The sequence below is a fragment of the Rana temporaria genome, chromosome 3, assembly GCF_905171775.1.
Source record: "Rana temporaria chromosome 3, aRanTem1.1, whole genome shotgun sequence".
In the NCBI taxonomy this organism is placed as follows: Eukaryota; Metazoa; Chordata; class Amphibia; order Anura; family Ranidae; genus Rana; species Rana temporaria.
In genome coordinates this window covers 377,293,886-377,315,346 of record NC_053491.1, presented here as the reverse complement: position 1 = coordinate 377,315,346, position 21,461 = coordinate 377,293,886, and the positions used below count along the sequence as shown (strand labels likewise).

At 44.8% G+C, this 21,461-nt stretch overlaps 1 protein-coding gene across 2 annotated transcripts in view; it reads left to right on the top strand.

Moving 5' to 3' along the window:
• RASSF8 (Ras association domain family member 8) overlaps positions 1–21,461 on the top strand; it is a 99,367-nt gene that overhangs the window by 52,670 nt on the left and 25,236 nt on the right. For both annotated transcript variants that reach the window (XM_040345611.1, XM_040345610.1), the window contains exon 2: positions 16,631–16,821. In XM_040345611.1, coding sequence (XP_040201545.1) covers positions 16,719–16,821 — 103 coding nt within the window. In that variant the 5' untranslated portion in view covers positions 16,631–16,718. The remainder of the gene's footprint in view (positions 1–16,630; positions 16,822–21,461) is intronic.

Here is a 21,461-nt window from a genome sequence, read left to right as displayed (position 1 = left end):
TTTGTTCAGAATGTTTCCAGAGGAAAAACAACCCCGCGACCTGCTGTTTCTGTTCTTTCATCTGCGGCGCCTGCACGGCAGGTGGGTGTAGTGACTTGTACACGGGGGCAGCTGAAACATTCTCTTGGCTTGCCGTTCATTGGCAGAATGGACTTTTTTTTTTTGAACACTAAGCTTTTGTTGGCAAACATGACTGTCATTAATGTAAGGAATATTGATGAGGTTCAGAATTGGCTTTCAGCGCCAAGTTTGCAAAAAAAAAAAAGGGACACACCCCAAACAATTAAAATGATAAAGTTTTATTTTATGTGCACGTGGCTTTTATGGAGACAAATACTTTATTTTTGTTTTTCTTTGATTTGGCTGATTTTACTTTTATTATCACCATACGGAGTTTCATCTGATCCTCGTGACTTGTGGGTATGTCCATTTCCACCCTCTTAGACCACCTTACACCTACACTGGCCACTTTATTAGTACCGGGTTGGGACCCCCTTTTGCCTTCATTCTTCATGGCATAGATTCAACAAGGTGTTTGGAAACATTTCTCAGAGAATTTGGTCCATATTGACATGATAACATCACACAATTACTGCAGATTTGTCAGCTGCACATCCATGATGAGATATGGTGACTGTGGCGGCCATTGGAGTACAGAGAACACATTGTCATGTATAAGAAACCAGTGGTGAGATGATTTGATCTTTGTGACATGGTCTTATCCTGCTGGACGAAGCTGTCAGAAGATGGGTACACTCAGGCCCGGACTGGGACAAAAAATAGGCCCGGGCATTTTACACTGAGCAGCCCGGGGGGTGGGGCGCGGCGGTTAATGTGATGTGGGGTTCTAGCACTCTGGAACCCTTTACATTACACAGCACCCTGCACCTCTTTACATTACACGGCACCCTGCGCCTCTGGGCCCCTTTACATTACACGGCACCCTGCGCCTCTGGGCCCCTTTACATTACACGGCACCCTGCGCCTCTGGGCCCCTTTACATTACACGGCACCCTGCGCCTCTGGGCCCCTTTACATTACACAGCACCCTGCGCCTCTGGGCCCCTTTACATTACACAGCACCCTGCGCCTCTGGACCCCTTTACATTACACAGCACTCTGGGCCCCTTTACATTACACAGCACCCTGCGCCTCTAGACCCCTTTACATTACACAGCACCCTGCGCCTCTGGGCCCCTTTACATTACACAGCACCCTGCGCCTCTGGGCCCCTTTACATTACACAGCACCCTGCGCCTCTGGGCCCCTTTACATTACACAGCACCCTGCGCCTCTGGACCCCTTTACATTACACAGCACTCTGGGCCCCTTTACATTACACAGCACTCTGGGCCCCTTTACATTACACAGCACCCTGCGCCTCTGGACCCCTTTACATTACACAGCACCCTGCGCCTCTGGAACCCTTTACATTACACAGCACCCTGCGCCTCTGGAACCCTTTACATTACACAGCACCCTGCGCCTCTGGAACCCTTTACATTACACAGCACCCTGCACCTCTGGAACCCTTTACATTACACAGCACCCTGCACCTCTGGAACCCTTTACATTACACAGCACCCTGCACCTCTGGAACCCTTTACATTACACAGCCCCCCGCAGTTTGTTACACAGACACCCCCCTAACAGTTCTGGACCCCCTGCATGTTGGCCTCCCTACATTAGACTCCCCTCTACAATACAGTCCCCCCCTACATTACAGAGAAGTGACCTGCGGGCCGTCACGGCCCATCTGGGATATGCCCTATGGCCAATCCAGGCCTGGGTACACTGCAGTCCTAAAGGGATGGACATGGTCAGCAACAATACTCAGGTAGGCCGTGGTGTTTAAATGATGCTTAATTGGTACTAAGGGGCACAAAGTGTGCCAAGAAAATATCTGCCCCACACTATTGCCCCACACTATTGCACCACCACCAGCCTGAACCGTTCATACAAGGCAGGATGGATCCATGATTTCATGTTTATGCCAAATTCTGAACATACCATCTGAATGTTTCAGCTGAAATAAAGACTCCTCGGACCAGGCAGAGTTTTTTCCAATCTTTCTATTGTCCAATTTTGGTCAATCTGTCAATTGGTCAATCTGTGCAAATTGTAGCCTCGGTTTCTTGTTCTTGGCTGATAGCATTGGTCTTCTGCTGCTGTAGCCCATGCGCTTCAAGGTTCAATGTGTTATGCGTTCAGAGATGGTATTCTGCATATCTTTGTTTTAATGAGTGGTTATTTAGTTACTGAATCTCTCCTCATGCTCGATTGGGGGCCGATAACCAGCAAATCCACACGAGGCATCTGCACTGATCATCCGTGTCCTGATTATCAGTGCAGCCTCGTCGGGGCCCATCAGAGAAGAAAAAGTATTTATTTACAAAATTTTATAACGGTAACTAAAACTTTTTTTTTTTTATTTTTCCCCAAAATTTTCATTCTTTTATTTGGCAAAAAAAAAAAGAAAATGCCACCAAAAGAAAGCTTTCTGCCTAAAAAAAAATGTCCTCAAAAAAATAACATTTGTTTGGTTACAGTGTTGGATGACCGCGCAATTGCCATTCTAAGTGTGGCAGTGCTGAATGCTGACAATTGGGCTTGGCAGGAAGGGGGTGAAAGTGTCCAGTAGGCAGAGGTGGTTAAAGTATATGTCGGAGCAAAAAAATTAATTTTTGTATTTTTCAAAAATGCTGCAAGTGCAAATAAATCCTGTTAATCTGCCAGAAATCCAGTGAGCTTCTAACTTTGTTTTAAGCTGACAACACTGCTGCACTGAAATCTCAAGCCTTAGCTGTTGCCATCACATTCCCTCCCCTGCTGGACTACAGAACAACTCGCACTTTTTTATTTTCTGTCATCCAGCAGGGGAAGCACTGATAGGTTTCCAGATTTGGGCATTGATGGGCTGTTATTTTGGTTTTCAGTTTTTATTTGTATTCATTGACTTGTCGTTGTTATTACTTATAAAAAATAAAAATATAAAATGTTATTGCCCACTGGCTTGGTGGTTAGCACTTCTGGCTTGCAGTACTGGGGTTTTCAGTTTGAACAGGACCCTGTCTGCATGGAGTTTGCATGTTCTCCCTGTGGTTGCATAGGTTTCCTCCAGGTATTCTGGTTTCCTCCTACACTCCAAACACATGCTGGTAGGATACTTGGCTCCTGTGTAAATTGGACCTTGTATTTCTTTTGTATGTGAGGCAGGGAACTTAGATTGTAAGCTTCCAGGGGGTAGCGACCGATGTTGAATGTACAGTGCTGTGTAAATTATCAGCACTGTATAAATACCTGTAATCTATAATATAAGACACTTTGTGTGATTTTTACAGAGATCCAGTTGAGGCAATTGACCCGATTAGTGATTCCTATTATATCTATATTTTTCTCAAATATGTTCAGAAAATTACATATTTCCGGGGCTCCGTCCTTCCAGTGTGTAATTTGTGCGATCGATGTCAGGCAGACGTCACCGATTGGTTGCCAGAGGCGACAGAGTTTATTTGAGCGAGCGTTCGAATTCCGCAGCCTCTCTGTCTTACGTAATCGTCTGGATTCACACTCCCCCCCCCCCCCCCCCCCCCCCCGTAGGATGTTTTGCTGTTTTCAATGCGCGATTTGAATGGAAGGAGCCCCAATTTCTCGCTCTGTAATATCCACAGAAGAGGAGAAAGGAGAAGAAAAATTACGTCTGGTTCCCATAGCAACGGGGTGAAAACTAAAAAGCTGGGAGGGGGGAGAGTGTATGAGTCAGGAAATCTGAGTCATCTGAGAAACTGACAACTACATTTGTGTGCTTGTGCGTTTTTGGAGCCCCCCAAATGTCTAAGTTGGGGTGTGTGGTCATCTATATGCTAAAGATGAGGCAAATGAGTCTTGGTCCTACAAAACTGTTCTGATCCTTGAAGTGGTCATATCCTCAGATCTATTTTTTAAACCAAGTGGGATTTTTTTCCTGATCGCAGTACTCTCTTCATGTGCTTTCCTCTCCAGAAGGACAGCCATTTTTATTCGGGCATCATCCAGGGTCACCATCTACTTCTTGGACAGAGATGCTGACTCAGAAGTGACGCAATCATGATGTAAATCCTGATGCTTGAGTTTTTGGATCTAAACCTCTGAGGCCGCGTACACACGATCAGTCCATCCGATGAGAACGGTTCGAAGGACCGTTCTTATCGGTTAACCGATGAAGCTGTCTGATGTGCCTACACACCATCAGTTAAAAAAACGATCGAGTCCAACGCAGTGACGTAAAACGCAACGACGTGCTGAGAAAAATGAAGTTCAATGCTTCCAAGCATGCGTCGACTTCATTCTGAGCATGTGCAGGTTTTTAACCGATGCTTTTGCATACTAACCGTCGGTTTTGACCTATCGGTTAGGCATCCATCAGTTCAATTTTAAAGCAAGTTCTAAAATTTTTGACCGAAGGATAACTGACCGATGGGGCCCACACACCATCGGTTTGGACCGATGAAACGGTCCTTCAGTCCGTTTCCATCGGTTTTGACCAACCATGTGTACGCGGCCTAACACATCAGTAATCTATAATCTCTCCCTCTCTTGTAGCATCTTCAACTCTCTGAAACATGCACTAGTCACCCACATACTTAAAAAGCCTTCCTTGAAACCCCAGCTATCTTAACCTATGCCCCATCTCCTCCTTTCTCCCCTTTTCCTCCAAACTCCTTGAACACCTGGCCTACAACGGAGTGACCACCTCATGGGGTGACCACCTCATGGGGTGACCACCTCATGGGGTGACCACCTCATGGGGTGACCACCTCATGGGGTGACCACCTCATGGGGTGACCACCTCATCAAGAATAACCTTGGTCCCCTTCAGTCTGGATTTCTCCCTCACCACTACACTGAAACTGCTCTTCTAAAACTCTTAAATAATTTACTAACAGCAAAAACCAATGGACTTTATTCTGTACTTTTTCTGGACCTTGCGGCTGCCTTTGATAAGAGTGACCACCCCCCCCCCCCCCTCCTCAAACGTTACGCCTTTGGTCTCCATGACTGTGCTCTTTGTTGGCTCTCATCCTGCCTTTCCCACTACGCTGTCGGTGTCGCCTACAATTATACTTCCTCCTTTCCTCTCCATTTTCTCTGAGGTCCCCCAAGGTTCTGTCCTTTGACCTCTCCTATTATCAATCTACACCTCTTCCCTGGGTCAACTGATTACCTCCTATGGCTTTCAATATCCTTACTACGCTGATGAAACGCAAATCTATCTCTAAGGCTGCATTCACACCTGAGCGTTTTGTCGCCTGAAGTATGAAGCTCCAAAACGCTAGAGGGGGAAAAAAATACATTATTCTCAATGGAGATGGTTTACATCTCCACTCCAAAACGCCTGACGCCGAACGCCTGAAGCTCAAACAAGTTCTGGAATTGAGCGTATTTGGGCGTTTTTCTGTTTTTAACATTGGTTACCCTAGACCTGTCCAAAATCGCGGCAAAACGCTACGCTCAGGTGTGAATGCAGCCTAACCCTCAGCTCACAACATCCGTCTCCTCACGCATTACTAATTTACTGACTGACATATCAGTCTGGATGTCACACCACTTCCTCAAACTCAATCTATCCAAAACTGAGCTCATAATATTTCCTCCCCCATGTGTCCCTTCCAATGATTTCTCTTGTTGATCAGTGGTACAACCATCCTCGCATGCCAGGGTGCTAGGTGTAGTCCCCTGGAATTCTTCTTTTGTCCCCACATCCAATCATTTTCCAAAGCTTTCTGCCTCAACCTCCACAACATCTCCAAAATACGCCCCCTCCCTAACCAATAACACCACAAACGTCCTAATCCCTTCCCTGGTAATCTCTCGCCTCGACTACTGCCACTCCCTCCTCATTGGACTGTCTTTATATAGGTTATCCCCTATTCAGTCCAGAATGCTGCTACCTTACTGACCACGCGGCGTCTGCTACCCCTCTCCGCAAATCCCTCAATTGGCTGCCACTCACCCAACAAATGACATTCAAAATACTAATAACTTACAAAGCCTCCCACAACTTGGCCTCCAGCTACATCACTAACCTAGTCTCAAAATGCCAACCAAATCGCTCTCTCCGTTCCTCCCAAGACCTCCTGTTCTCTAGTTCCCTTATCGCCTCGTCCTGTGCTCCTCTCCAGGGCTTCTCCCAAGCATCTCCCATCCTTTGGAATTCCCTTCCCCAATCTGTCCAACTATCTCCTACTCTATACACTTTTAGGCGATTTTTGAAAACTTTTCTCTTCCGTGAAGCCTATCCTGCCTCCAGCAACTATCCTCCCTTTTTAGATTGTAAGCTCGAACGAGCAGGGCTCTCTGATTTCTCCTGTATTGAATTGTATTGTCACTGCCCTATGCAAGCTGTTGGCGCTATATAAATCCTGTAGAATAATAATAATATTTCGAAGTATGTGATTGGTGATGTCTATTGGAATATGTCAGATACTGTACATACTAATGCCGAAGAATAAAGTTACCAGAGGTCCATTTTGAAGTAACTCCTAGAGAGAACATTCTGATCACCACCCAATACAACTTAAATTCTCAGCTATTGACTAATGTTTGTGTGCACCTTGAAGAGAAGTGTTGTCGGTCTCTCCTCATTCCTGTCACAGTTTCTAGCACAGTTTGGTTGTTTTCTTTAATCTGTATATACAGCTGCTTATATGCAGGACCTCCTCTCCGCAGGATGAAGAATGTATAGTTGAAATTGTACTTCCAGAATTCAAGAGCCCCATTCCAACCTTAAAGAAAAACTCTGCTTTGCCCATAGTGGGGAAGGTAAGGGGGTAAGTTGCACCTGGCAGAGGAAGCATCATCTGCTCACCTGTGGCTGTCCCAGAAGTTCTTGTGTAAGGGCTGGCTCACACCAGAGTCGCAAAAGAATGCTGTGTGTAGCCTTTGATTCCTATGCATTCCCCTGTAGTACAATTTTTTTATTTTTTTATTTTTTTCTCTCAGCCCGTTCATTTGAATGGGCTGCAATCGCATCTGATTGCACAAAAAGTTACAAGGACACTGGATTTCTTGCAGGATCAATAGGTGTTACAGAAAGTGTAGTTGCCCTCAGGGCCCCTTACACATGAGGCGGGCTCAATTGGAGTTTGCCAGCTTAGCGGGCAATCTGTGCGCTGATCCCTAAGCAGGTGGGTGACTGGTCTATATCCGCTCCACTTATGCAGAATGGAGATACACACCCACACACCCACACACCTATTTGATCCCTCCAAACAGAGGGGAATGGATCCCCATTTGTCTTTTTTTTTTTTTTGCAGATCGGATTTGATGTCGGCGGGTGTCAACAGACATTTGTCTATGCTACTCCATAGGAGACTGGGGGGGTCAGATCAGGTCTTCCTGAAAAACTGACAGGTGGATCTGATTGGGCCGCCTGCGTGGAAGGGCCCTTACAGTTGCATTGTTCCAAGGTATATCTGAGGACTACAGAACCCTTTTCCCTCTGTTATGTGGGTGGAGTCCTAGGGTGACAACTCTGATTTTCCATAAATACAGTACAGTAAGCGCTGTCACCCTAGGACAGGAAGTGTGTTACTGATGGGATCAATAAATGGAAAGGGAGGAGAAAAGCCTGGGGGAAAAAAAATGAAAATGATTGCAGCCACTACAACTAAGGACTGATCAGCTGCAATATTTTATAATTGTGTTCTTGGATTTAGAGATACACCTTCCTTTCCTAATTTGGGCTATTGAAAATGCCTATAAAAAATTTGCAATCTATTGACTTTTTTTTCTTTTGCCTGAAGCAAGTCATCTTGCGGCTGGAGAAAGTTTAGCTGGAACATCCACTTCTAAAAACCTGGGAAATGTACAATGCACAAGGAGCTTAGGAGACCATAAAACCACGCACGTCCATCCGCCCAACCGTGGGCCTCGGGCTATGTTAGTATAATTATACCGACATTGGATGAATATTTAACAAGCGCCCTTTTGTATTATATGGATTCTCTGAAGGCAGAAAGACACTTTAGGAAATAAGTTGCTGTCACATGTGTGTCGCCCCCCCATGGTACCCCCTGCATCTCCCTGGAACACTCTGGCCCAGAATCCTTATTGTGCCGCTGATTGCAGGACTGTTTGTTTAGGATGGTGGAGCTCAGGATTGAATTGCAGGATGTCAGCACAGAAAAAGGGGGGACACCGGGGTGGGGGGAAGCGGGCGGCGCATGGAAACAGTCTCTTGGCAGGTACAGCGCACATTAATAGCGCACAGATGGTTCCAATTCATGTTGGACTTGTTAATTTCGCTCTGATTTTAAAAATACGACTTTCAGTCCAGGCCGAGGAAAAACGGCCCTGTGCTCCATTGTCTCATGATTTAACTATGTTCAGAGACGTTTGAAGGTTTTTTTTTTTTTTTTTTTTAAAGGAGGTTAGGTGGGAGGGGATGGACTATAGCGGCTGATGACGTGACGGTGAGTGGTGGAAACTCTCGGTGACCCCAGTTAATGCAAGCCTGCTATGGAAAATCTCATCCTAAACGCCAAATTGGCACTAATCAGATTCAGTGCTGGGACTTGTAGTTTTGCAACAATGAAGTCATTCGTACACTAAAGACAAGAGGTCATCGTCTTCATATTTTTAGATTTTCCTTAAATGCAGACTCTTGAAGTAAACTAAACCAAGGAAAAAAAAGTTGTGTGTGTGTATTACAGCTTAGCAAACGTTTTCAGCAAGTACAAAAAATGCCTATTGATCCTGCCAGAAACGTGGTTTCCTTGTCACTTCCTGTTCCAGGAGGCTTCCTAATCTAGTCCCTAGAATAGGACTTAAAGGGGTTGTAAAGGGAAAAAAAATGTTTTCATAATAAGCATCCTTTACCTGCAGACATTCCTCTTTTCACTTCCTCATTGTTCGTTTTTGCTCAGAAGTTGCTCTATTTCTTCTCTGTTCTGTTCACTTCCTGCTTGTCTGATTTTACTGACCATCGTGATGGGAGGCTTTACTGCGGTGGTCAGTGACGTGCTCACCCCCTCCTGGGAACTACATCTGTGTGGCAGGACGCTCTCTATGTGTTAGAGACTTCAAGGAGGTGTGAATTACTGGGCGTGCCGCAATGCATACTGGGAAATGTAGTTCTTACATGAACGAGCACCGCAAACCAGGAAGTGAATGAGAGAACAGAAACTAGAACGCCGGAGGTGATATGAAGGAATTTAATAGGTATTTACTCGTTTTTTTAACAGAATCATTACACTATTCTGTCTGTCTACCTTGCAGACATAAGCTTTAGGCAAAAAATGATTTCCTTTAACCACTTAAGGACCGCCTCATGTACATATACGTCAGCAGAATGGCACAGGCAGGCACATCAACGTGTATATATACGTGCCCTGCTTGACGTGGGTCGGGGGTCCGATCGGGACCCCCCCCCCCCCGTAGATGCGGCGGTCCCCGTGGCTTCAGGAGCGATCCGGGACGACGGCGCGGCTATTCGTTTATAGCCGCTCCGTCGCGATCGCTCCCCGGAGCTGAAGAACGGGGAGAGCCGTGTGTAAACACGGCTTCCCCGTGCTTCACTGTGTCGGCGCATCGATCGCGGCATTCCCTTTTATAGGGAAGACACGATCGATGACGTCATTCCTACAGCCACACCCCCCTACACTAGTAAACACACACAAGTAAACCCTAACTCCTACAGCGCCACCTGTGGTTAACTCCCAAACTGCAAACTGTCATTTTCACAATAAAGAATGCAATTTAAATGCATTTTTTGCTGTGAAAATGACAATTGTCCCAAAAATGTGTCAAAATTGTCCGAAGTGTCCGCCATAATGTCGCAGTCACGAAAAAAATCGCTGATCGCCGCCATTAGTAGTAAAAAAAAAAAAAAAAAAAAAAAAAAAAACTATCCCCTATTTTGTAAACACTATAAATTTTGCGCAAACCAACCGATAAACGATTATTGCGATTTTTTTACCAAAAATAGGTAGAAGAATACGTATCGGCCTAAACTGAGGAAAAAAAAATGTTATATATGTTTTTGGGGAATATTTATTATAGCAAAAAGTAAAAAATATAGCTTTTTTCTAAATTGTCGCTATATTTTTGTTTATAGCGCAAAAAATAAAAACCGCAGAGGTGATCAAATACCACCAAAAGAAAGCTCTATTTGTGGGGAAAAAAAGACGCCAATTTTGTTCGGGAGCCACGTCGCACGACCGCGCAATTGTCTGTTAAAGCGACGCAGTCCCGAACTGTAAAAACCCCTTGGGTCTTTAGGCAGCATTTTGGTCCGGGGCTTAAGTGGTTAAAGTGATATTAAACACCAAACTAAAAAATTGAATATATTGCAACTTATAAGTCTCTAGATGTGGTTGGCTGCATCGGTTTTCTTTTTTTAGGCTTTTCCCTGTGTTTTCACCTGGTGATCTGGCCAGTAACACCCCACCTGTATTGGTGTCCCCATTCTGGATGAAGGCTCACAGGTGGAACAGCAGCATTGTTAATCTGGAGGAAGGGGAGTGTTGGTTGCACTTAATGCACCAACAAATTGAAGATAAACTCCAACTCGCACTGCAGTTACACAATCGATTACATGCATAACCATCTATTTTTAATTTTTTCAATTTTGATAAAGGTTTTACATAAAAGCTGGTCATTGTAGGCACCCTTGTTGGTGGTAAATGGTTTGTTCTTGACATAACTGATGCATCTGCAGGTGAGCTTGTTCTTTTTAAAAAGAAAACAAATGCAGGCATTGCATCTAATTGGTAAGCTGCAATAGAATGGTTGCTTTTGAGTTTTAAAGTGTTACTAAACCCAGGACCCTGTATTCCCTATATCTGGTCGAACAGAACATGGAAATGCAAAAGTTTTAGTAAATATAAACTGCTGAACACCTTTTCTCAGCAGTACTGTGACTTCTATCAGTGTCTGGTAAAAGCTTGTAGGAAGAGCTTTTTCTTCTGACTGTCCCACGAGGCTGCAGGACCCCTGACCCTATGTCTTGGCAGTGCTGATTGGCTCTGTGCTGATCACATGCACCCTCCAAAAAAAAAATCTATCTAGCAATGCACACCAAACTGAGCATTTGCAGAATGCCCCCAAGGCTCTGTACGGTCAGAAGATGGTTAGAGGACTTGGGGGAAACATGAGAGGATCAGAGAAGACCAGATCAAACGGCCCTTTTACACAGCGTGGAGGATTACCCCTTAGGTTCCACAGTGCACATGCTTTACTGCATATCAATACTGATTTTACTGTTGTGGGTTTAGTAACACTAAATTTGGTGTGGGCTGATTGCAGAATCACTTTTAGAAGTTCATTATAGCTGACATATTGGTGGACTGGCCCTTTAAATGTTGGTGCTAATTTAATTCTGGTCACTGTCCCGCAGCGGCAAGCTGGCAGTCTCATGATCTCTAGTACAGGCAGAGATTTTGTTTTATAATGCTGTCCTAATCCACTTGCAGATATAGTATCTCTTCTGAAGAAGCTGCCAATTGCAGCCCTTCGAACCCTCCACAGACCTGGACACACTCCAGCTTCATTTTCCTCTTTCATATGTCAGGTGGGCGTTCCGCAGAATTTAATTTCTTTCTCACTCATCCGCAGAATGTTCTCCCGATAAACTGTGCGCTCACTAGGTGGGGAAGAATGGCCAGCGGGGTCAAGAACTCAAGAATTGCCTCCTCTTTTCCCCTACTGTTTAAAAAAAAAAATAATAATGTTCTGCTTGGCTGAGTTTGAAAAACTAAAAGTGTAACTAAACTCAAGAACGATCATTTAACCTGGGTTCAGACTTGTGCGATGTTGCACATTGCATGTGATGTCTGTGCGATGCAAATTTTCTTTTTTTTTAAAGCAAAGGCCCTAGAGAATAAAATGGTGGTCGTTGCAATTTCTTAGTGGCACAGGGTATTTGTGCAGCAGTTTTTCACATGCAATTTTTAAGATTGCGCACGCCCGTGCAATGGCGCCAAGCAATGTAAATTTTACTATACGTAGGTGATGCTTTAGAAGCCTAGTGTTAGAATTACTGCCCATAATCCGATGTTCACTGTGAGATTATATAGATATAGATATAGATATAGATATAGATAGATAGATAGATAGATAGATAGATAGATAGATAGAAAGATAGATTATATATATATATATATATATATATATATATATATATATATAAACATCCTTGTGACAGCAGTAGGTAGGTGACTGGAACTCCTTTATGTCTACAAGACCTCAGATCCCTCTTCTGCCATTTTAAAAGCATTCAAAACACAAGGATCAGTGTTTTTGAATGCCTTCGATTTTCTATTCGATTTTTTATGGCACCGTTGGCATCCATGTAAACTGGCGATAATATCAGATCATCGGTTCTGGGTTACCATAGCGGAGAGCCAATCAAAGCCTATCCCGGTGCAATGGGAGAGCCCGAACAAGCTGCCCAGTGGCTAGTTGACTGCTAGGATTGCTTTTACAAGAGAACCAGCCTTCAGCTCTAAACGGTTCTGGGAGGAAGCCTGCGGCTGCAGGTATCATTCAGGTATATCCAGCCAAAGTCCAGAAGTAGTTAAATTGTCTAAATGCCTTCCAGGTTCAATAAAGCCTGTTTGCACAGTCTTATGTTTGGTTTTCTTTAGAAAGCAGCCACAGACAAAGTAGAAAAGCCTGACCTGCCAGCATGTTGTAGGCAAAGACCTTTTGCTCTTTGTGTGGAAGCAGAGGTCCCTCTGCAGATTTTAAACGTGCTTCTTGCTAGAGTAGAACTAGACTTCTACAATCGGCAGGGAGCCTGAGATATTCTGATTGGAGAGATCTCGCTCTGGGTCTGAGATTGGGAGTAAGTTATCACCCTAGAACAGGAAGTGCCTGGACAAGGACCTGCATGGCAGGTTTATCAGGGTTTATTTCAATGAAAGGTTGCCAACTAATGAAGATGAATGAATATGATAAATGTATGCGATCTTAAAGCAGAGTTACACCCAAAAATTGAACTTCCGCTTTTCGGAACCCTCCCTTCCCTTTGGTGTCACATTTGGCACCTTTCAGGTGCAGATACAGGTATTTGCACCCACTTCCGGGCATAGACTCCTGTGGTAGTTGCGCCACCCCCCCCCACCCCCCGCTGTCTCCTGGGAAAGGCACTGTTCCCAGAAGAGAGCAGGGACCAGTGAGGACGCGCCGCTCGTGCATGCGCAGTAGGGAACCGGGCAGGGAAGCCGCAACGCTTCACTTCCCGATTTCCCTCACCGAGGATGGCGGCAGATGAGAGACGAGCGATTGCTCAGTCTCAGCTGCCGACATTGCGGCGGCGCTGGACAGGTAAGTGTCCATTTATTAAGTCAGCAGCTGCAGTATTTGTAGCTGCTGGCTTTTAAAAAAATAAATAAAATTTGGTTGGACCTCTGCTTTAATGTTTGGATCTACTTTAAGGTATAACTAAAGGCAACCAAAAAAGTGGGGTTTTGGATAGAGGAGAGGGTGACAGAGATTGCTGTCTGTGCCCCCATTAAGGATATTCACTCATTTGTCCTGTTTACCATTATCGTTGAAGGTTCTGGTTGTCCCCAGAAAAGTAAGAGGAAAAATCTTCCAATGGGAACACCAGTTCTGGTGACCTGGGGGCCCCAAGAGATTCCTTTAGTTTGCAGGGATTTCCTCTCACTTCCTGCTTGGCTATGGGACAGGAAGTGAAGGAGAATCTCTGCAATGGTACACAGATGGCAAAAATAAACTTTACACAAGTTCTAATCCCCTCTATCCAAAAGGAGGGTTCTAACACCTGTCACGGAGACTCACCCTTACTACTTGTCCAGTGTTATCATTATTGTGGAATGTGAAAGTAAAAGAAAATCCAGAATTTTTGGTTGTCCCCAGAACTGTAAAAGCGGGGAAATCTTCCAATAGGGACACTTGTCCTGGTGACCTGGGGGTCTCTAAGCAATTCCATTAATTTTCAGGGATTTCATCCCACTTCCTGATTTGACTATGGGACAGGAAGTGAAGGGAAATGGCCTCCATGGGGTGCAGGTGGCATAAATAAACCTTACAGGAGTTATAACCCTCCCTTGCGCTATCCAAAATGGGGGGTGTTTAGTCTATAGCTCTTCTTTTTAATCTGTGTAGTCACTGGCCTAGAAATATGACGTTTTTACTTTCGATGACAGAAGTCATTCCTGTTGTGTTGGTTATTCCTTCAGTACTTGCTTTCTCCTACAATATTGTAATGAGTGGGTAGAAAAAGGCTTTACCTCATTGGCATTGGTTGTGTGTCGCCACGGCTGTATAAGAACTCACCAAAGACGGCAGAGCGACTCTTGAATGGGGCCGCCATAGATGGACAGACTGGCGTGTTGGCATATAAGGATTGTATACTGAGGAGTGTATGAGGAATGTAAACTCGTTCATTCACTTAGTGATTCTGCCGTGTGTGGAGACCTTGAGTGTGAAATGAAAAATAATTGCTGTCGTCCTTCAGCGTCGCTTGTCATACACAAACCACCGGCCTCCTCCCGCTTTTATTATAAAGTCGTTCTAGTGGATTTGCGAGGGGCGAGGACGTTGTGTCAAGGTTACCTGAAAGTTATGTTTGTTTGTTTTTTCTTTCCCTGAGTTGTTTACTTGACACATCGTATTTATATTGCATACTATAAAATGTAAACAAAACCGAACTTCAAGGATAGTAAAAGTCAGTTTGTTTCTTACCATGTATGTCCTGATTGGAGAGAATTCCTTTTACTTCCTGTCCTAAAGCAACTGAAATCCAATGACTGACAGGAGCAGGCCAGAGGCAGTCAGGCTGCGAAGGAATGGGTCCTCAACCTTTGGCCCTCCAGCTGTTGTGGAACTACAAGCCCCATCATGCCTCAGCCTTCGGGAGTCATGCCTGTAACGATCAGCCTTGTAGTTCCTTAACAGCTGGAGGGCCATAAGTTGAACACCCATGCCCCGCTGATGCTGGACATTCTCCAGGCATGTTATGAGGGCCGGCTCTATCTGACTTGCTGCAGATTTTAATGTACATTTGTGAGAAGCTCACAGTGTGCAGTGAAATCAGAGGAAGCATTTTCAGTAAAAGAGGAGTCTGTACTAATCTGAAAGAATAAATAGAAGATTGGAGTTCAGTGTTTTTTTTTTTTTTTTTTTTTTTTTAAATACAGAACTACATACATTTGTGCCTTTTTTAGTGGCCTAAGCAGAAGGGGAGGATTTTTGTAGTAAGGTGTTATTACAGGAGTAAGTGGACCATGTACGGGTATATACGTATGGGCAGCACCGTGGTGTAGTGGTTAGCACATAGGTGCCCAACTTTTCGAAGAGCAAGGGCCACTTAAGCGACTTTGTAACCGGTTGCAGGCCACAATGAGCGGAACGGGCGGATGGCAGCCCACTCTACTCTATAGAGCCCCACATACAAGTCCATTTACACCTGCCACTCCTTAGAGGTGAATTGAGGGTTCGATTGGGTCGGACTGACCATGTGAAAGGGGCATACGGCTGCTTTCACACTAATGCACTGTTTACCTGCGCCGCAAGTGCAGCAAAGTTCCCCTGTGGCTTTCCTACAGGTTAGCTGCACTTTACCATAGACTGCTATTATATTATGTAGGTGTGGTGCACTTTCAGAAAGCTCACAAAACTCGCAGGTAATAGAAGTCTATGGCTCAGTGCAGGTAACCCGTGGCTGCATTGCTCTTCACCTGCGGATCAGTTTAAAAGCGGCCAAGTAACCACTGCAGAACAGATATGCCCATATACTGTATACACTGTGATTTTAGTAATAAACGTATTCTATTCCATCCCAGAGCAGTAGGTCGCGGGCCACTGGTTGAGCACCACTGGGTTGGCACTTTTATATGTATGTGTGGTTGAGGGGACAGTAAAAACCTGAGTTTCGTTTTTATGGATAAACGCAGGCTGTGCAGAGAGTCCTGAATAGCTGCTGGCGCCGCTGACCTGCATTATAGTGAATAGGGCGGGCAGCCTCACTGTGCCACAGCTACAGTACACACCAGCTTAAATCATCGGTATGAATGTAGCCTAAACTGTGTCTCAATGGTGTCACTAAGGTTGGTGTCACCTGGAGCAGTAAAACATGGTGTCCCCTTGCCAGTCTGCAAAACATGGTGCCACTTCATCAATACACCCCCTCAACCCCCACCCCCTTCTGCTGGCTCTCCTTGTGTGCCACTCTGGTGCCTTCCACAACATCATAGCGACTATCTGTTTTGCAGCTTGTAGTTCGTCTTATGTTTTGTTTGTATTATTATGTTTGTTTTTTTGGTATTATTATTATTCACCAATGTCAATCCAAATAACTATAATAATACAAGGCAAATTGTTCCATTGTGCTCTGCTATTACTTGTACTAAATGTATTGCAAGTAATGCTTCTCCTCAGGCTGCGGATGAATGGCCTTTAAAATGGTTTCATTCCCTAATAAAATAAATACATGACTCACAGCCGTCCTCTCCTCTCCCCCTTGGTGGCCTTTCTGCCATAAACCCAGCAGTGGATGGTCACGTCGGGCTCCGTCACATGGGATCCCTCTGTTCTTCTGAGGACATCTTTTATTTTTATGAAGAGAAATGTTGTAAACAGTCTGACATGGCTGAAACTGATCTGTATTTATTTATCTTTGCAGAGTCGGCTCCTCTTCCCGTCTGTAGAGCGCTGAACATGACGTGACATTGGAAGAGAGTGACACCAGTGTGACCCCTCGGAGCCTCAGCATGGAGCTCAAAGTGTGGGTGGATGGAGTCCAGCGCATCGTGTGTGGGGTGACCGAGGCCACTACCTGCCAGGAAGTTGTCATCGCTCTGGCACAAGCTATCGGTGAGTCTCATGGTGTTTGGGCGAACATTGGGACAGAATACACTAAGCAGTATAAATGTGAAAGGTGCAGTAACTCGCCACCCATTTGATGGTACACAGTCTCCAACCCAGAACAAGTATACAGATCAGAAATTCTGATTTTAATCTGACTTTACCAGTCTGCATACTTGTTCCAGGTCAGTGGCTCAGAATATTAAAACCAGAGGAACAGCCAGGAAATTGGCATCTCAGAAGAAAGTCAACGATGACATACCTATTATTGATTTCATGGCAGGTTTAATTTAAAATGTAATTTTAACTTTCCTAAAAAAAAAAAAAAAAATTAATTTAAAATGCTGAAGTACTAAACTTTGTAAACTATGATTCATTTTTAGGCACACGAGGCTCTTTTAGTGGATCTAAACCCTAACTTCTTTTATTTGCTCCCCTTTTGGCCTGTTAAATACACCATTCAAAGTGTTTTGTTACATCTGTTTGCATGCAAGTGCAAGAATTTCCTGTTGATCATGCCAGAAATCGAGTGAGCTGAAAACTCCCAATGCTCTTTGCCTGTAAACAAGGAGGGGTTTAGGGAGAAGAGGCCGCCTTTTGGAAATGTAGCGGGGTTATGGCCAGGGATGTATCTTGGCCTAGGCCGACAAGGCCTAGGGCGGCACTTTGCGGGGGGCGGCACGGGCACCAAAGCCGCCCCCCCGCATGAAAAAAAAGACCCCTGATCCGTCCTTTTATTTAATCGGCTCCCGCGGCCGCCTTCCAGCTCCCTCATAAATTTAGCCCCTGGCGCGGCGGCCTGTAGCGTCGCACTTGCGCTAGCAACATACATGGGGCATACTTGGCCAGGGGGAGGGAGCGACTGACGCCCGCATTAAACGGCCGGTGATTGGCCAGACTGGGTGCATGTCATACCAGAGGCGGACATCAGTCCTTGCCCTCAAGGAACTTACAATCTAAAGTCCCTAGCATTCATCCATCCATACATCCATACATCCATACATCCATACATCCATACATCCATACATACACATGGTAAGGGCAACAATTTAGACAGACAGGAGCCAACTGGATTGTATTGATGTAAGTATGGAGTGAATGGTGCGTGGGTGTGCTAATGTACAGAGAGTAAGAGGCGGAGCTCTAACAGGAAAAAGTGGAGTCTAAAGTGGAAGGGGTGTGGTTTACAGATGATGGGGTGTGTCTTAAACATGAAGGGGTGGGTCATATTTACATTAGGGGGTGCATGAGTTTAGTCAGGCCTAGGGCAGCACAAAACCTAAATACACCTCTGGTTATGGCGATGATAGAAATGATCAGGCTGTACTTGCAGTGTTATACTCCTTCATCCCCGTGGCTAATTTATTTAAAAAAAAAAAATATTCCTTTTTTTTTTTTTTTTTTTTACCATTTTTAATATTTTCATATTTTTTTTTCGTTATTAAAAAATTCCAGTTCGTTTGTTCATTTTAAATCTTTAAATAGAAAGCGACTGTTGAAGCAAGCTCACAAACAATGCAAAAACCGAACGATTGGTCTACCAACTCCATATATAGTTTGATCAATCTTCGGCCAACTGTACAGCAGGAAAACTAATCTGTAAGCTTTTTAATGACCAGAGAACTTTGTGTGCTTCCCCAGAACAAGAAATGTCTTCACGTATTTGTAAAGATAAATTTTTTAACTACTCTGCACTTTTTCTTTTATAAGGAATTTTTTTTTTTTTGTCTGGTCACAGCAAGTGCACAGAGAAAGATATACAGTGACAGCTGTAAGGATTGTTAAGCAACAAACCTCTTCCTATCATTTTGCTTTAATTGGTATGGCGATAAAAGATAGGGGACCACCACGATTCGTTCCTCGGCAGACAATGTGAGCTGTCATTGACAGTGCAGTCGCTGCGTGCTTCTAGCTGTAAAGGGGCACTTAGTTTATTGTTTCCTTTGCAGAGGGCATCGTAGTTATTAACAAACTGCTGTCTTAAACCGGTCAAACACTAGATGCAGCGGGGAAGGGTTCAAACTCCTGCCATATTTTTTTTTTTTTTTTTTTTACTGTTATCTGCGCATCTGTTGGAGATTTTCATTCACTTCCTATCCTTCTGACAACAGTTTCACCAGACAGGAAGTGATAAAAATCTACAAGGACATAAATTTAACATAAAAAAATTGACAGAGGTTCTAGCCTTCCAACTCTACTTTCAGCACATCGGCAGGATGGGAAGTAAGAAGAAATCTCTCTAACTGAGCCCCAGAAGACTATGGGGCCCCCAGGCTTACAGATGGCCACCATGCCAGGAGGTAGGGCAGTTAAAATCTCTGGATTTTCACATCAAGAGCATGTCGGTTTCAGACATATCAGGGACAGATGTAAAAAACACACAGATTTTTACATACTGTCCCTGGTTTTATTGAGCCTGGCAACCCTGGTGGCATGGGGCCCTTGGGCAGTGCCCGAGAGCCCCAATGGTCAATCCGCCCCTGTCTGGGACCCACCCTAGCCTGTGATTGGACAGTAAAAGGAGAAAGAAGCTGCCCAGTAATGTGCTACTTTTCAGCACATGAGCGGTTTGGGTCCTGGTACTGCTTTCTTCATCTCCCACTCCAGCCTAGCTGTACAGTGCCTGCAAGGGGCTAATACCAAGTCAAATGTATTCTGCTTGTATTTACAAAATACATTATTAAATGTATCGGGCCTGGTTCACATCTATTCCGGTTCCTGTGTTTGCTTGGACCCAGCATCCCATTCATTTGAATAGGCTGCTGTACCGCCTGAAAATAAAGGGAAAGGGTCCCATCTTTTCCAGAAGCGCGACAGCAGGAAAACCGCATAGTACAGCGCGGTTCCCAATATCACGCTGCAGTTTCCAGCGTGTAAAGATGCCATTAGGATTATTGGCACCTCCTTGCATCCTATTAGCAGCAGTACATTTTCTCTGCGAGTGCAGGAAGGCGTGCAAATCTCACCTCGGTGAATACAGAGCTGCCTTTATTTGTGTATTCTATACTTGCCCACAGTTCAGCTTTAGAGAAGAAATCCTACACATGCACTGCAATAGCGTTCGATCAAACGGTAATCTACATTTGAACTCTTCCATCTTTCCGTATCCCCGTCTAGCCCAGACAGCTCAGGGTTAATGTTCCAGCGCAGACTGCTGGGATCATACGTAAACCCCTGGATCCAGAGCCCTACTAAGTGTGATTGTAATTCCGTATTTTGTCTGGTAAAATGTACTTGGAGGAGTCGGCCCAGTGGCAAGGAAACCAGATGGTGCGCACATTTCCAGCACGGAGCTTTGTAGTAGCAGATGTGAACTGATTCCCTTGTGATCCCCTCCAAAAGTCTGCAAGAGCAGAGCGTTCAAGGTCCAATTAGCCTTAAAGTGGCGAGTTTGGCGCGGGCTGCGGAGAGAATGAAGACCCAGACCGTCCTGCCACATAGCGGCTGTTGTGGGTATGCTAGAAGTTGTAGTTCTTCAATGATAATGCTTTGCACATTCTGATGTAACTTCTAGTGTGTACTGACTCCTTTCCAACCACTGCATTAATATTGTACACTCCTGTTCACAGAGCGATGGACGGTTATATTTTAGGTCCCTTACACGGGGCCATGTAGCTGCTGTGCGCCTCTCCTTGCATTTTAGTGGGGGGGGGGAGAACAGGTGCAGCAGCGTTCCCCACTCCCTGCAGCCTGTCTGTGGATGAATACTGTAACAAGCGATACACTCATTTAGGGATGTATGTGCTCAAAGTCAAATGCCTGGTACGCAGAAGATCTGCATTTTGTGCCTGAACGTGTGGCGTGCTAAATGCGATACCACTTGGTACAGCGCTCAGTCACTGGCTTTAATAGGCTGCAGGGAGTGGGAAGCAATGCTGCACCTGTTTCTCCCCATTAAAATGCAGGAAGGGACGCACAGAAGGTAGACCGCCCCATGTGCAAGGAACCCTAAAAGACTTGTACATCTTCAACTAGGACAAGGTTACATTAAAGTGGTTGTAAACTCTCTCCTATTACCCAGTGAAGTGAATAGGATGATGCACATAGATGAAACAAATCTCCCTACATAAGTTTTACATGTATATCTGCTGTCGTTTTCTTTCTACACTCTTTAGAAAGTGCAGATCATGGTACAAATCTTTGTTTCCTCTTCCAGCAATGGGTGCGGAGTCTGGGCATACACTGTGTGAGCTGATTGGAGGAAAGGCACCCCCTCTTTACATAGGCAGAGAGAGGAAGGAACATGAAAAGCTGTACTGTGAAAGCAAGCTCTCTGCTTATGTATCTCTAAGCACCCATTTGACACAAATTTCCAGCTGCTTTTATCGTGTGTGTGAGAATTTGTCATAAGTTATGCTGATAACAGAGCAGCTGAAAGACATGGCACTCAGAGCTTTGGAGGGAGATAAGTAAACGCTACAGATATGTGCCAAAGTTAGATTTCATAAGTGGGGCTTACAATCACTTTAAGGGTAAAATTAAACATTGACCCTAATGATGTTCAAATGCCTGCGACCAACTGAGCAGAGCAAACACATCTTTGGGGAACCAATCGCATGGAGAGGAGGAAGCCTGCAGACTTGAGGGATAAGGCCCCTTTCACATGAAGTGCCATGGAGGAAATCCTCTGAATGGAACGCATGTCATAT